Source organism: Pristiophorus japonicus, chromosome 12 (genome assembly GCF_044704955.1).
Source record: "Pristiophorus japonicus isolate sPriJap1 chromosome 12, sPriJap1.hap1, whole genome shotgun sequence".
NCBI classification, from domain to species: Eukaryota; Metazoa; Chordata; class Chondrichthyes; family Pristiophoridae; genus Pristiophorus; species Pristiophorus japonicus.
In genome coordinates, this window is record NC_091988.1 from 63,481,280 (window position 1) to 63,495,324 (window position 14,045).

Genomic DNA, 14,045 nt, shown 5'->3' on the forward strand with positions numbered 1-14,045 from the left:
CAAAGGGGGCCATCAGCCCGTCTAGGCAGCGAGCGGTCGAGGGGGTCGTTCAGCCCGACTGCCTGCCTCTCTTCCACGGTTACATCCGGGCCGGGTGTCCCTGGAGATGGAGCACGCGGTGTCCACCGGTACGCTCGCGGCCTTCCGCGAGAGGTGGGCGCCGGAGGGACTGGAGTGCATCATCATCCCCAGCAATCAAATTTTAATTTGATTTTATATGTTTTAAAGTTTAATTTGTTTACTGTGCCAGGTTTTAGTGTCCCCCACCTTTTAGCCAGGGGGCACTTGTAAAACTTATGGTTTTAGTGCCCCAAAAAAACCACAAAAAAAAGCACAAAAAACAAAATAAATCAAAAACAAAAACAAAAAAGGGCACTTGAAAAGTGTTTGGACTGTCCCCCAGATCAGGGGGCACTTGATTTAACTGTTTATTTTGTTTACAACAAAAAGAGTTGTAGAGCTGTTGATGACCAAGGGAGCCATCAGCCAGTCCAGGCAGCGGACGGTCGAGGGGGTCGTTCAGCTCGTCTGCCTGCTTCTCTTCCGCGGTTAAATCTGAGCCAGGGGGTCCCTGGAGATGGAGCACACAGTGTCCACCGGTACGCTCGCGGCCTTGCGTGAGAGGTGGGCGCCGGAGGGACTGGAGTGCATCATCACCCCGAAAACCAAATTTTAATTTGATTTTAATGTCTAAAACTTAATTTGCTTATTGTGTTGGTTTTAGTGCCACCCCCCCTCCCCCCCCTTTAGCCGGGGGCACTTGTATAATTTGTGTTTTAGTTCCCTCAAAAAACCCCTCAAAAAAACAAAAAATAAACAAGGGGGCACTTGAAAAGTTTTTGGAATGTGCCTCCCCCTTTAATCAGGGGGCACTTGATTTTCTGATTACAACAAAATAGTTGTAGAGCTGTTGAGTTGGGAGTGGCTTAGCCAGTCACATGATGTTCACAAGACTCAATAAAACCCCAGCCAGTTAGGTTTGGGGGATCCACGATGAGGCAGGTGGTTGTGAGCCTGGTGGATGAACTGGTAATGTGTAATGTGATTGTTAAACCTTTGCTAATAAACCAACTAGTTCCAAATCGCAATGTGTTGCTATGAATTCTTAAGCAAAGAACCCACGAAGCAAATACATTACAGTGCCCTTACTTAAAAAAAACTCTTATCAATGTCAGTCTTGAAAATTTCAATTAACCCTCAGCATTCACAACCTTTTGGGGGAAGAGAGCATCAGATTTCCATCAAGTACTTCCTGCGAAATAGTTGTAGAGCTGTTGAGTTGGGAGTGGCTTAGCCCATCACATGATGTTCACAAGACTCAATAAAACCCTAGCCAGTTGGGTTCGGGGGATCCACGATGAGGCAGGTGGTTGTGAGTCTGGTGGATGAACTGGTAATACTTCCTGATTTCGCTCCTAAATGGCCTGGCTTTAATTCTAAAATTGTGCCCCCTTGTTCTGGATTCCCCACCCGAAGAAATAGTTCCTCTGCATCTGCCCGGTCAAATCCCCTTATCAATTTAAACACCAAAGCAGGGTGTAAAAGTCCCGTGTTTGTTAATTTAAGCAGGAAAGTAAGTCCGGAGGAACACAAAATGGCTTTCTCACGAATTGACAGGAGGAATCTTCTTCGTCAGAAATATACCAAAGAGTCGCATTTTACGGGTCAGCTTGGTAATTCGGATTCCGGCGGCCAGCACAGGGTCGACACATCTGCCGTCAGTCTACGGAAACAGAATTTAATGGCACCATCGTTGGGAGCCGACTGAGGGGAGTCAGTGTCGGATAAAAGAAGACCGATATAAAAACTGTCCCTTCAACCATTTATCCTACATGTAACTTATTGCACAATTACCCTTCAGATGAAAACATTCCATCTGATTTTGCTTCTTAGTCCCAAGGTCTCAATTATTAACATGCTAAACATGTCCAACTTTTGGTGCAGCTTATTAAAAGAGAGAGACATTTCAAGAGTCATAGTTTCTTCACATAGAGATTACAAGATGGAATCAGGCTGTTCGGCCCAACCAGTTTGTTCTGGTATTTATCCTTCATATGAGAGGTTCCCATCCCATGTGCCCGCCCTGTTCCTATGTCATTTGTTCCCCCTTTTCCTTCACCTACCTACATAATAATTGTTGTGTATCTGTAAAGCATGCACTCCCATGTTCTGCCACCAGGGAGCTCACCCCTGAAGTCCCAAGGGATCCCAGCAGGGAGCACTGTATATAAGCCAGCCCCTAAGACCTGTTCCTCACTCTGGAGTGTCTTATTAAAGACTGAGGTCACTGTTACTTTAACCACCCTGTGTGCAGCCTCATCTGTGTTAGGAACACAATAACTGGCGACGAGAATATAAATCCAACGCAAAGATGCAGCAAACTGTGGGCATCCTGGAGAAGTTCTCGGAGGGTGAGGACTGGGAAGCCTATGTCGAATGGCTAGACCAATACTTTGTAGCCAACAAGCTGGACGGAGAAGAAAGCGCTGCAAAAAGGAGAGTGGTCCTCCTCACAGTCTGCGGGGCACCGACCTACAGCCTCATGAAGAATCTTCTGGCTCCGGTGAAACCCACAGATAGGTCATATGAGGAGCTGTGTACACTGGTTCGGGAGCATCTTAACCCGAGGGAGAGCGTGCTGATGGTGAGGTATCGGTTCTACACGTGCCAGCGATCTGAAGGTCAGGAAGTGGCAAGCTACGTCGCCGAGCTAAGGCGACTTGCAGGACAATGTGAGTTTGATGGCTACCTGGAGCAAATGCTCAGAGACTTTTTTGCACTGGGCATTGGCCACGAGACCGTCCTACGCAAACTTTTGACTGTAGAGACACCGATCCTCAGTGAGGCCATTGCGATAGCACAGGCATTTATGTCCACTAGTGATAACACCAAACAAATCTCTCAGCACACAAGTGCTAGCAATGTTCATAAATTAATTGGAACTGTGTTTGCGAGCAGAAATGTACAGGGCAGAAACCACGAGTCTGCAACCCCAGCAGGCCTCAGGTGACCCAGATGACTCAGAGTCTACAACAAAGGATGAATGCAAGGCAATTCACACCTTGTTGGCATGTGGAGGCTTCCATTCAGCCTATTCATGCTGCTTCAAAGGGTATGTTTGCAAGAGCTGTGGAAAAATGGGGCACATCCAACGAGCTTGCAAACAAGCTGCAAGCTCTGCAAAACCTGCTAACCACTACATGACAGAGGAAGATCGGTCCATGATGGATCAAAGCAAATTCAAGCCTCAGAGAGAGGAGGCAGATGCTGAAGTACACGGGGTGCATACATTTTCGACGAAATGTCCACTTATAATGCTAAACATAAAATTGAATGGCTTATCCGTAGCCATGGAACTGGACACTGGCGCTAGCCAATCCATCATGAGTAAAAAGATGTTTGAGAGACTGTGGTGCAACAAGGCATTCAGACCAGCCCTGAGCCCCATCCACATGAAACTGAGAACGTACACCAAAGAGCTTATCACTGACCAGGGCGGCGCCATGCTCAAGGTCACCTACGAGGGCATGGTGCAAGAACTGCCACTCTGGATTGTCCCGGGCAATGGCCCAAACTGCTTGGAAGGAGCTGGCTGGGCAAAATCCGCTGGAACTGGGATGACATCCGAGCGCTATTACATGTTGATGAGGCCTCATGTACCCAGGTTCTAAACAAATTTCCTTCCCTTTTTGAGCCAGGCATTGGAAACTTTTCCGGGGCGAAGGTGCAGATCCACTTGGTCCCAGAGGCACGACTCATTCACCACAAGGCGCGAGCGGTACCTCACATGATGAGGGAGAGAGTGGAAATCGAGCTGGGCAGGCTGCAATGCGAGGGCATCATCTCCCCAGTGGAATTCAGTGAGTGGGCCAGCCCGACTGTTCCAGTACTCAAAAGTGATGGCACGGTCAGGATTTGCAGCGATTATAAAGTAACTATTAATCATTTCTCGCTACAGGACCAATACCCGCTACCTAAGGCAGACGACCTATTTGCGACGCTGGCAGGCGGCAGGACGTTCACCAAGCTCGATCTGACTTCGGCCTACATGACGCAAGAGCTGGAGGAATCTTCGAAGGGCCTCACCTGCCTCAACACGTACAAGGGACTGTTCATCTACAACAGATGCCCGTTTGGAATTCGGTCGGCTGCAGCGATCTTCCAGAGAAACATGGAGAGCCTACTCAAGTCGGTACCACGCATTGTGGTTTTTCAGGACGACATATTGGTCACGGGTCAGGACACCGTCGAGCACCTACAAAACCTGGAGGAGGTCCTCCAGCGACTGGATCGCGTAGGGCTGAGGCTGAAGAGGTCGAAATGCGTCTTCATGGCAACAGAAGTGGAGTTTCTGGGGAGAAAGATCGCGGCGGATGTCATTCGGCCCACAGACACCAAGACAGAGGCTATCAGGAACACGCCCAGGCCACAGAACGTCACGGAGCTGCGGTCGTTCCTGGGACTCCTCAACTATTTTGGTAACTTCCTACCGGGGTTAAGCACCCTTTTAGAGCCTCTACATGTGTTATTGCGCAAAGATGAGAACTGGGTATGGGGAAAGAAAAACAAGTATTGCTTTTGAGAAAGCCAGAAACATTTTATGCTCCAACAAACTACTTGCATTGTAAAAGACTTGTGCTAGCATGTGATGCGTTGTCATACGGAGCCGGGTGTGTATTACAACAAGCTAACATTGCGGGGAAGTTGCAACCTGTCGCCTATGCTTCCAGGAGCTTGTCTAAGGCCGAGAGAGCCTACAGCATGATTGAGAAAGAGGCATTAGCGTGTGTGTTCGGGGTGAAGAAAATCATCAGTGTCTGTTTGGCCTCAAATTTGAGCTGGAAACCGATCACAAGCCACTCACATCCCTGTTCGCTGAAAACAAGGGGATAAATACTAATGCCTCAGCCCGCATACAGAGGTGGGCACTCGCGGTATCAGCGTATAACTATACCATCCGTCACAGGCCAGGCACCAAGAACTGTGCAACTGTGCGGATGCTCTCAGTCGGCTATCATTGCCCACCACAGGGGTGGAAATGGAGCAGCCTGCAAACTTGTTGATGGTGGCACAACCCGCAGACTTGTTGATGGTCATGGAAGCGTTTGAAAATGATAAATCACCTGTCACAGCCCGCCAGATTAGGACTTAGACCAGCCAAGATTCTCTGCTGTCCATAGTAAAAAACTGTGTACTGCATGGGAGCTGGGCCAGCATCCCCATTGAAATGCAAAAGACAATCAAGCCGTTCCAGCGGTGAAAGGACGAGCTGTTCATTCAGGCAGACTGCCTGTTGTGGGGTAACCCCGTAGTGCTACCCAAAAAGGGCAGGGAGACGTTCATCTCGGATCTCCACAGCACACTCCCGGGTATAGTAATGATGAAAGCGATAGCCAGATCCCACGTGTGGTGGCCCGGTATCGACTCTGACTTAGAGTCCTGTGTACGGCAATGCCACGTGTGTGCTCAGTTGAGCAACGCGCCCAGAGAGGCACCACTAAGTTTGTGGTCCTGGCTCTTCAGACCATGGTCGAGGATCCATGTCGACTATGCGGGCCCGTTTCTCGGTAAAATGTTTCTGGTGGGGGTGGATGCTTTTTCAAAATGGATTGAATGTGAAATAATGTCGAGAAGCACCGCCACCGCCATCATTGAAAGCCTGAGGGCCATGTTTGCCACCCACGGCCTGCCTGACATACTGGTCAGTGGTAACAGGCCATGTTTCACCAGTGCCGAATTTAAAGAATTCATGACCCGCAATGGGATCAAACATGTCACCTCGGCCCCGTTTAAACCAGCCTCCAATGGGCAGGCAGAGCGGGCAGTACAAACCATCAAACAGAGCCTTAAACGAGTCACAGAAGGCTCACTCCAAACCCACCTGTCCTGAGTACTGCTCAGCTACCGCACGAGACCTCACTCACTCACAGGGGTGCCCCCAGCTGAGCTACTCTTGAAAAGGACACTTAAAACCAGACTCTCGCTAGTTCACCCCAACCTGCATGATCAGGGAGAGAGCAGGCGGCAGCAACAAAATGTAAACGATGGTCGCGCCACTGTGTCACAGGAAATTGATCTGAATTACCCTGTGTATGTGCTAGCCTATGGACATGGTCCCAAGTGGATCGCGGGCACGGTGATAGCTAAAGAAAGGAATAGGGTGTTTGTAGTCAAACTAGACAATGGACAAATTTGCAGAAAGCACCTGGACCAAACGAGGCTGCGGTTCACAGACTGCCCTGAAAAGCCCACTGCAGACACCACCTTTTTCGAGCCCACAACACATAGCCAAAGGATCGACGACACCACCAGGAAATTGAACCCATCACGCCCAATAGCCCAGCAAGACCAGGCTCACCTCGCAGCCCTGCAGAGCCAACAACACGCCAGCCCAGCAAGGGCACAGCCAACACACCAGAACAGACATTTGTACCGAGGCGGTCCACCAGGGAAAGAAAGGCTCCCGATCGCCTCACCTGGTAAATAGTTTTCACTTTGACTTTGGCGGGGGAGTGATGTTGTGTATCTGTAAAGCATGCACTCCCATGTTCCGCCACCAGGGAGCTCATCCCCTGAAGTCCCAAGGTTATCCCAGCATCCCTTGGGAGCACTGTATATAAGCCGGCCCCTAAGACCTGTTCCTCACTCTGGAGTGTCTTATCAAAGACTGAGGTCACTGTTACTTTAACCTCCCTGTGTGCAGTCTCATCTGTGTCAGGAACACAATAGTAATCATCATCATAGGCAGTCCTTCGGAGTCGAGGATGACTTGGTTCCACTCTAAAAGTGAGTTCTCAGGTGACTGAGGAGTCCAATGTGGGACCTACAGTCTCTGTCACAGGTGGGGCAGACAGTGGTTGAAGGAAAGTGGGGGTGGGGAGCCTGGGTTGACACACACTCCTTCCGCTGTCTGCACTTGGTTTCTGCATGTTCTCGTCGATGGGACTTGAGGTGCTCAGCGCCCTCCCGGATGCTCTTCCTCTACTTTGGGCGGTCGTGGGCCAGGGATTCCCAGGAGTCGGTGGGGATGTTGCACTTTGTCAAGGAGGCTTTGAGCGTGTCCTTGAAGTATTTCTTCTACCCACCTGGGGCTCGCTTGCCATGTCGAAGCTCCGCATAGAGCGTTTGCTTTTGGAGTCTTGTGTCGGGCATGCGGACAATGTGGAGCTGGTCGAACATCGTCAGTGCTTCGATGCTGGGGATGTTGGCCTGAGCGAGAACATGGACGTTGGTGTGCTGTCCTGCCAGTGGATTTGCAGGATCTACCGAAGGCAGCGCTAGTGGTACTTCTCCTGTGATTTGAGGTGTCTGCTGTATATAGTCCGCGTTTCTGAGCCATATAATAAAAAGGATATACAGGCACTGGAGAGGGTTCAAAGAAGACAGCAGAAACCCATCAGGAAAGCATGAAGAGGCTGGGTCTTTTTTCTCTTGAAAAGAGAAGGCTGAGGGATGACGTAATAGAGGTCTTTAAAATCATGAAAGGTTTTGACAGAGTAGATACAGAGAGAATGTTTCCACTTGTGGGGAAGAGCATAACTAGAGGCCATCAACATAAGATAATCACCAAGAAATCAAGTAGGGAAGAGAGAGTAGTGAGAATGTGGAACTCGCTATCATAGGGAGTGGTTGAAGCGAATAGTATAGATGCATTTAAGGGGAGGCTGGATAAGCATATGAGGGAGAAGGGAATAGAGGGTTATGGTGACAGAGTTAGATGAAGAAAGATGGGAGGATGCTTGAGTGGAGCATAAACGCCGGCATGGAATGATTGGGCCAAATGGCCTGTTTCTGTGCTGTATATCCTGTGTAATCCTATCTAACCTATTCTTAAATGTTGACATGGCCTCTAACTCCGGTAGTAAATTCCACAGCCTCACAAACCCCTGTATATAAAAAAAACCTTTTTCTTTTTAGCACTGAGCTCACAGCAACCTTATGGGATCCGAGGAAACCATTAATTAAGGAGCAGAGGAGAGCGAATGGACAAAACACATGGAGACCAGGATGTAAATCGAGCTGAAAGGTTACAATTTACAATGGACAAATCAGAGACAATCTGATAGAACGGATGGTGGTGGCGGGGGGGGGGGGGGGGGGGGGGGTTGGTGGCGGGGGACTATGTTGGATTTTAATATGAGATACAGTACAATTACACTTAAACATGGAGCAAGCCCGTTGAAGTGGCTGAATGATATTTTTCTCCAATAGACTTTATTGTAGACAATAAATCCCTTACACTTACAAATGGGTCTTTTCCCTTGAGGGCACATTCCTCTTCCTGACCGGGCTGGGCCGGCCAATAAATCTGAAAGAGAACAAGGAAGAGGATCGTTAAAGTAGGATTAAATAATAATAAATCCAACAAGTGATTCATCTGCAGAAGAGCAGCAAGAGCCAGGTGCTGCCCCAAAGTGTGCTAATCATCAATTAACCCTCCCCATCTACATTGTGGCAATGTGATATATTACTTCCCTTCATATTTAATCACTCAGGGAAAAAAAGAACACTTACATTTGTATAACGTTTACCACATCTGAGTACCTCAAAGCACTCCACAAAATGACTTACGTCAGAAGTTGCAGTGATTTTTTTTCTCTTTATTCACATTCATGGGATTTGGGCATCGCTGGCAAGGCTTGCATTCATTGCCCATCCCTAATTGCCCTTAACTGAACGGCTCGCGAGGCCATTTCAGAGGGCAGTTAAGAGTCAACCACAGTGCTATGGGTCTAGAGTCATATATAGGCCAGACCGGGTAAGGATGGCAGATTTCCTTCCCTGAAGAACATTAGTGAATCAGTTGGGATGTTCTGGTAGTTTCATGGTCACCATTGCTTTTTTAATTGCAGGTTTATTGAATTAATGGAATTTAAATGCCCCAGCTACCGTGGTAGGATTTGAACTTATGTTGCTGGATTATTAGTCCAGGACCTCTGGATTACTTGTAGAACTAAAACCACAGCACTAATTCTGGGCCACCACTGTCCCACAGAGAGCATAGGAACAGGAGGAGGCCATTCAACCCCTCGAGCCTGTTCCGTTACTCAATGCGATCAGGGTTTTTTTGTGACCTAATTCCATATACCTTCCTTCGCCCCATTTCAACAACAATAACTTGCATTTATATAGCGCCTTTGACATAGTGAAACATCACAGGAATATTAGGAGATTAAAAAAATGTGTCACTGAGCCACATAAGCAAAAGCTTGGTCAAAGAGGTAGATTTTAAGGAGCGTCTTGAAGGAGGAAAGAGAGGTAGAGAGGCGGAGAGGTTTAGGCAGGGAGTTCCAGAGTTTGGGGCCTAGGCAACAGAAGGCACGGCCACCAATAGTATCCCTTAATAGCTTTGGTTAACAAATTGATTTAAAATTGACAAATGAGCAAGCTTCTACTGCCATTTGCTGAAGAGAGTTCCAAACTTCTCGCACCCTTTGCCGGTAGAAGTGTTTCCTAACTTCAACTCCTGAAAGGCCTAGCTCTAACCTTTAGGTCCCCAGTCCTAGACTCCCCAACCAATGGAAATAGCTTCTCATCATCTACCTACCACTTCCCCTTAATATCTTCAAAACAGCGATCATCTTAATCATTCCTTAATAATCTAAATTCCAGGGAATACGGCCCTGTGGCCACCATGCCCTGGACCTCCCACACAGCCGATTCGCTGGCTTTTCAACGGGACGAGCCGCGCTGCGCACCCAAAAAAAAAAATCAACGGGATCATTGAATACAACACTCGTTTTTTTAATCTCTCCTTGTAATTTATTCCTTGGAGTCCGGGTATCATTCATGTAAATCTACGCTACACTCCCTGTAGGGCCAATACATTCTTCCCGAGGTGAGGTGCCCAGAACTGAACACAGTACTCCAGGAAGGTATTGTGTTCCTAACACAGATGAGGCTGCACACAGGGAGGTTAAAGTTACAGTGACCTCAGTCTTTATTAAGACACTCCAGAGTGAGGAACAGGCCTTAGGGGCCGGCTTATATACAGTGCTCCCAAGGGATGCTGGGATCCTTTGGGACTTCAGGGGATGCGCTCCCTGGTGGTGGAACATGGGAGTGTATGCTTTACAGATACACAGCAGAAGGGGCTATACTTTTAGTGGTGCTAGTTGAAGGAGAAATGTTTAGCAGGACAAGAGGGAAATTCCTTGCTTTTCTTCAAATAATACCGTGGGATCTTTTTTGTACCTGAGTAGGCAGATGGGCCCTGGAGTTTGAGGTCTCATCCGAAGAATGCCACCTCTTGGCATCGCAGCACCACTTCAATACAGTGGGGTACGGCAGCACAGTGGTTATGTTACTGGACAAGTGATCCAGAGGCTTGGACAAATGATCCAGTAGGAGAGCTCAAATTGGACCATCCCGGATACATTATTTGAGACAAGTGGACAAAGCCATGACAATATGGGCTGGGTTCTCCGCTTATTGCCACCTCTGTTTTCGCCCCGGAGGTGCGGCAATGGCGGCAGTGTGCTCTTCTGGGCAGACGGCCAGCTTTCAGCGCCCCGCCAGGATTTTCAGGGCCAATTTCGGCGGGGCACGGAGCATTACCGCCCGGAAGAGGCAAGCCCCTAGTTGCGACATCGGCTCGATTTTTGGATCACGCCCAACCCTTCGTGCTCCGGAGAGCGACGTGCTGGGACCGCCTGTGAGAGCAGGCAGTCCGAGCTGTAGCAGCTGCAGTGAGGTAATGTCAACCTCAAGTAAGTGTGATTGTTTCTTATCTTTTTTTTTGCGAATTATGGTGTGGTGGCGTGTGCTATTGATTGGTGAATATTTTTTGTGTTGTTTTTCCGGGTGTTTTGTTCTCCCCAGGCCTCTCGTAGAGTGCTTATCTTGGGATTTTTGCATACTCAGCCGGCTTAGCACCCTAAGAGAGGGGTCCTCTTCTTCTTCTTAGGCGGTCCCTCGAATCGAGGATGACTTGCTTCCACCAAAAAGGGATGAGTTCACAGGTGTTTCAATGAAGGGCCTAGTATTCCAGGTCCCGAACTACATGTTGAAGGGTGGAAGATGCCTGTGCATGGTTTTTTTAACGTGTGGTGGCCGTTGCACACCAGTCACCACACGGGCTTGACAGAGCTAGGTCTTGGTCCAGTGACAAGGATTAACCAAGACGACTGGAGACCAGCTCTGCTGCATGGACCTAGTGCGCACACATATCGCAGTGTGGGCTAGCCCGTGCTGCCCCTGGATCCTCGCCTCTTCTGGGCCCCGAACTCTCGCCTCTCCTGGACCCCAATCACGTTGCTCTATAATCTCTTGCCGCTCCTTCACCCCGACCTCACAAAGTTTGTAATCCGACTCTGCGAGTGGACAAATTACAACTGTTAAGAACCACTCTGATTCTTTTAAATACTAACAGTGTCTCTTTCCTTTTTGAATTTCTTATCACCGGGGAAACTGATTTTCATCGAAACTGATTTTTCTTTCTTTTTTCACTCAAGAGATTGAAGCGGAGAGAGATCTCGCCATGCTTGGATAGATAGAATTGTGATGACCCTCCTTTTTCAGGTTCAGTGGCGTCTTAGAAGTTTCAAACTGACCAGTTCCTTCTTTGAGACTTGTGTGTGTCAACCGTGGCTCAGTGATTGGAACGTGTGCAAGTACGGCGGGAATGGCGAAGTCGGGGCAAAGGAATAGAGGTGTGCAATGCCTCCCTTAGCGATCCGCCCCAACACTCAGGACCCAGCTGCCCAATTTTGCTGACTGAGACGCAAACTGTTCCCGGGCGCAAACGTTACCGCTCCGCCGCCACTAACAACCCGAAAATGAGCAAAGCTGAAAATCCAGCCCATAGAGTCACATGTTAACATGCCTTTAGGACGTCACTTCCAGACTCACTCAAAGAATGGCAGTTCGAGAATTTGAATTCCGTTTAAGAAAATCTGTATTCGTGACCATGACCAGCAAGCTGTCCGATTGGCATGAAAAAAACCAACTGGTTCACTAGTGTCTTTCAGGGAAGGAAATCTGCCGCCCTTACCTGGTCTGGCCTTTCTGTGACTCCAGTTCCACACCGGTGTGGGTGACTCTTAACTGCTCTCTCAACTGTATCAATTCCGCTCTTCTTAAGGGCAATTCGGGATGGGCAATAAATGTGGGCAGTGCTGCCCACACCCCAAGAATGAAGCAAAAATGTCCACAGGACGTCACATCCAGACTGACTCACAGCATTGGCTGCGCCTTTGGCATGACCCAGTTTGGATGGAATTGGAGGAAACAGCAGCAAATTAGATGCCAGTTTATTGAGATGCAGTGTTGTGAGGCAAAGTCATTTCCTTGGGCAAGAGGAAATCTGGCACCATTATATGATCTTTCAAGCCTGTTTTTGTGGGGTCCACTCTGCATTCACAATTAGGTAAAGCAGTTGTAATGTATTTGTTTCATGGGTTCTTTGCTTAAGAATTCTTGGAACACATTGCTATTAAGAACTGGTTGGTTTATTATCAAAGGTTTAACAATCACACTGTACATCACCAGTTCATCCACGAGGCTCACAACTGCTGCCTCATCGTGGATGACCGAGACCTTAAGAATTCTTGGAACATCACGTGACTGACTAAGCCAAAACCTGTGAGCATACTCACAGGTGCATAGATTACAGCAGTCACATAATAGCTACTACACTACACTGTACCATACTGTTCTATTCTATGTGTTACACATTGCACTGCACTACACTTATACTGCAGTACTGTCAGGAGCTCCAGGATTGTGACCAATGTTACCCCCAGCGAGAGGTCCTGAACAGGCCACTCACAAGCTGTTGCTGCTGGAAGATACCATGCATGCACAGCCATGCCGCAAATTTAAAGGGACTGAACACGGAAAACAAAATTAGAAGGAACATATGATTATGACCATCTCACATTTCTCCTCACCCCACAGCCAAGGGCTGCAGAAAGCTGGAGCAGCTAAAACCCACAACTGCGCCTTAGTGGCAGCGGGTAAAGGCCGAGTTATGAAGGATCCCCTCAATTTGGCTGATCTGATCATGGGCTCAGCTCCACTTCCCTGCCCGCTCCCCATAACCCTTATTGCTCAAAGATCTGTCTATCTCCACCTTAAATATATTCGATGACCCAGCCTCCACAGCTCTTTGGGGCAGAGAATTCCACAGATTTACAACAATCAGAGAAGAAATTCCTCCTCATCTCAGTTTTAAATGGGCGCCCCTTATTCTGAAACTATGCCCCCCAGTTCTAGATTCCCCCACGAGGGGAAACATCCTCTCTGCATCTACCTTGTCGAGTCCCCTCAGTATCTTATATATTTCAATAAGATCACCTCTCATTCTTCTAAACTCCAACGAGTATAGGCCCAACCTACTCAACCTTTCCTCATAAGTCAACCCCATCATCTCAAGAATCAACCTAATAAACCTTCTCTGAACTGCCTCCAATGCAAGTATATCCCTCCTTAAATAAGGAGACCAAAACTGTACGCAGTACTCTGGGTGTGGCCTCACCAATACCCTATACAATTGTAGCAGAAACTCTCTGCTTTTATACTCTGTCGCCGTTGCAATAAAGGCCAACATACCATTTGCCTTCCTGATTATTTGCTGTTCCTGCATGCTAACTTTTTGTGTTTCATGCATAAGGACCCCTAGGTCCCTCCGTACTGCTGAATTTTGTAATTTTTCTCCATTTAAATAATAATTTGCTTGTTATTTTTTCTGCCAAAGTGGATAACCTCACACTTACCCACATTATACTCCATCTGCCAAATTTTGCCCACTCACTTAGCCTGTCTATATCCCTTTGCACCTTGGGACGTTTCACTGTGTTAAAGGTGCTATATAAACACAAGTTGTTGTTGTTGTTGCACTGTAAAGACCAGTCTGGTCCAGTCTTTCAGTTCAGCGGGCTCCCCATTTCATTGCATTGGGCTAGATAATTCTGAGCAATACAGAATGATGAACTCTTTGCCAAACGTTTGCCAGAGGGAAATGACAAAGCAACTCTAAGCACGGAAACTTTATGGCCCTCCCCCTCCCCCCATGACCTGCTCCTGAAACGTGACCCCTTTCACCG

General features: G+C 48.1%; 1 protein-coding gene across 1 annotated transcript in view; it reads right to left on the reverse strand.

Annotated features, from left to right (window-relative positions):
* The window catches only part of sema3bl (sema domain, immunoglobulin domain (Ig), short basic domain, secreted, (semaphorin) 3bl), a 203,379-nt gene that overhangs the window by 106,766 nt on the left and 82,568 nt on the right, over positions 1 to 14,045 (reverse strand). Inside the window, exon 3 of the mRNA XM_070895589.1 lies at positions 8,246 to 8,308. Coding sequence (XP_070751690.1) covers positions 8,246 to 8,308 — 63 coding nt within the window. The remainder of the gene's footprint in view (positions 1 to 8,245; positions 8,309 to 14,045) is intronic.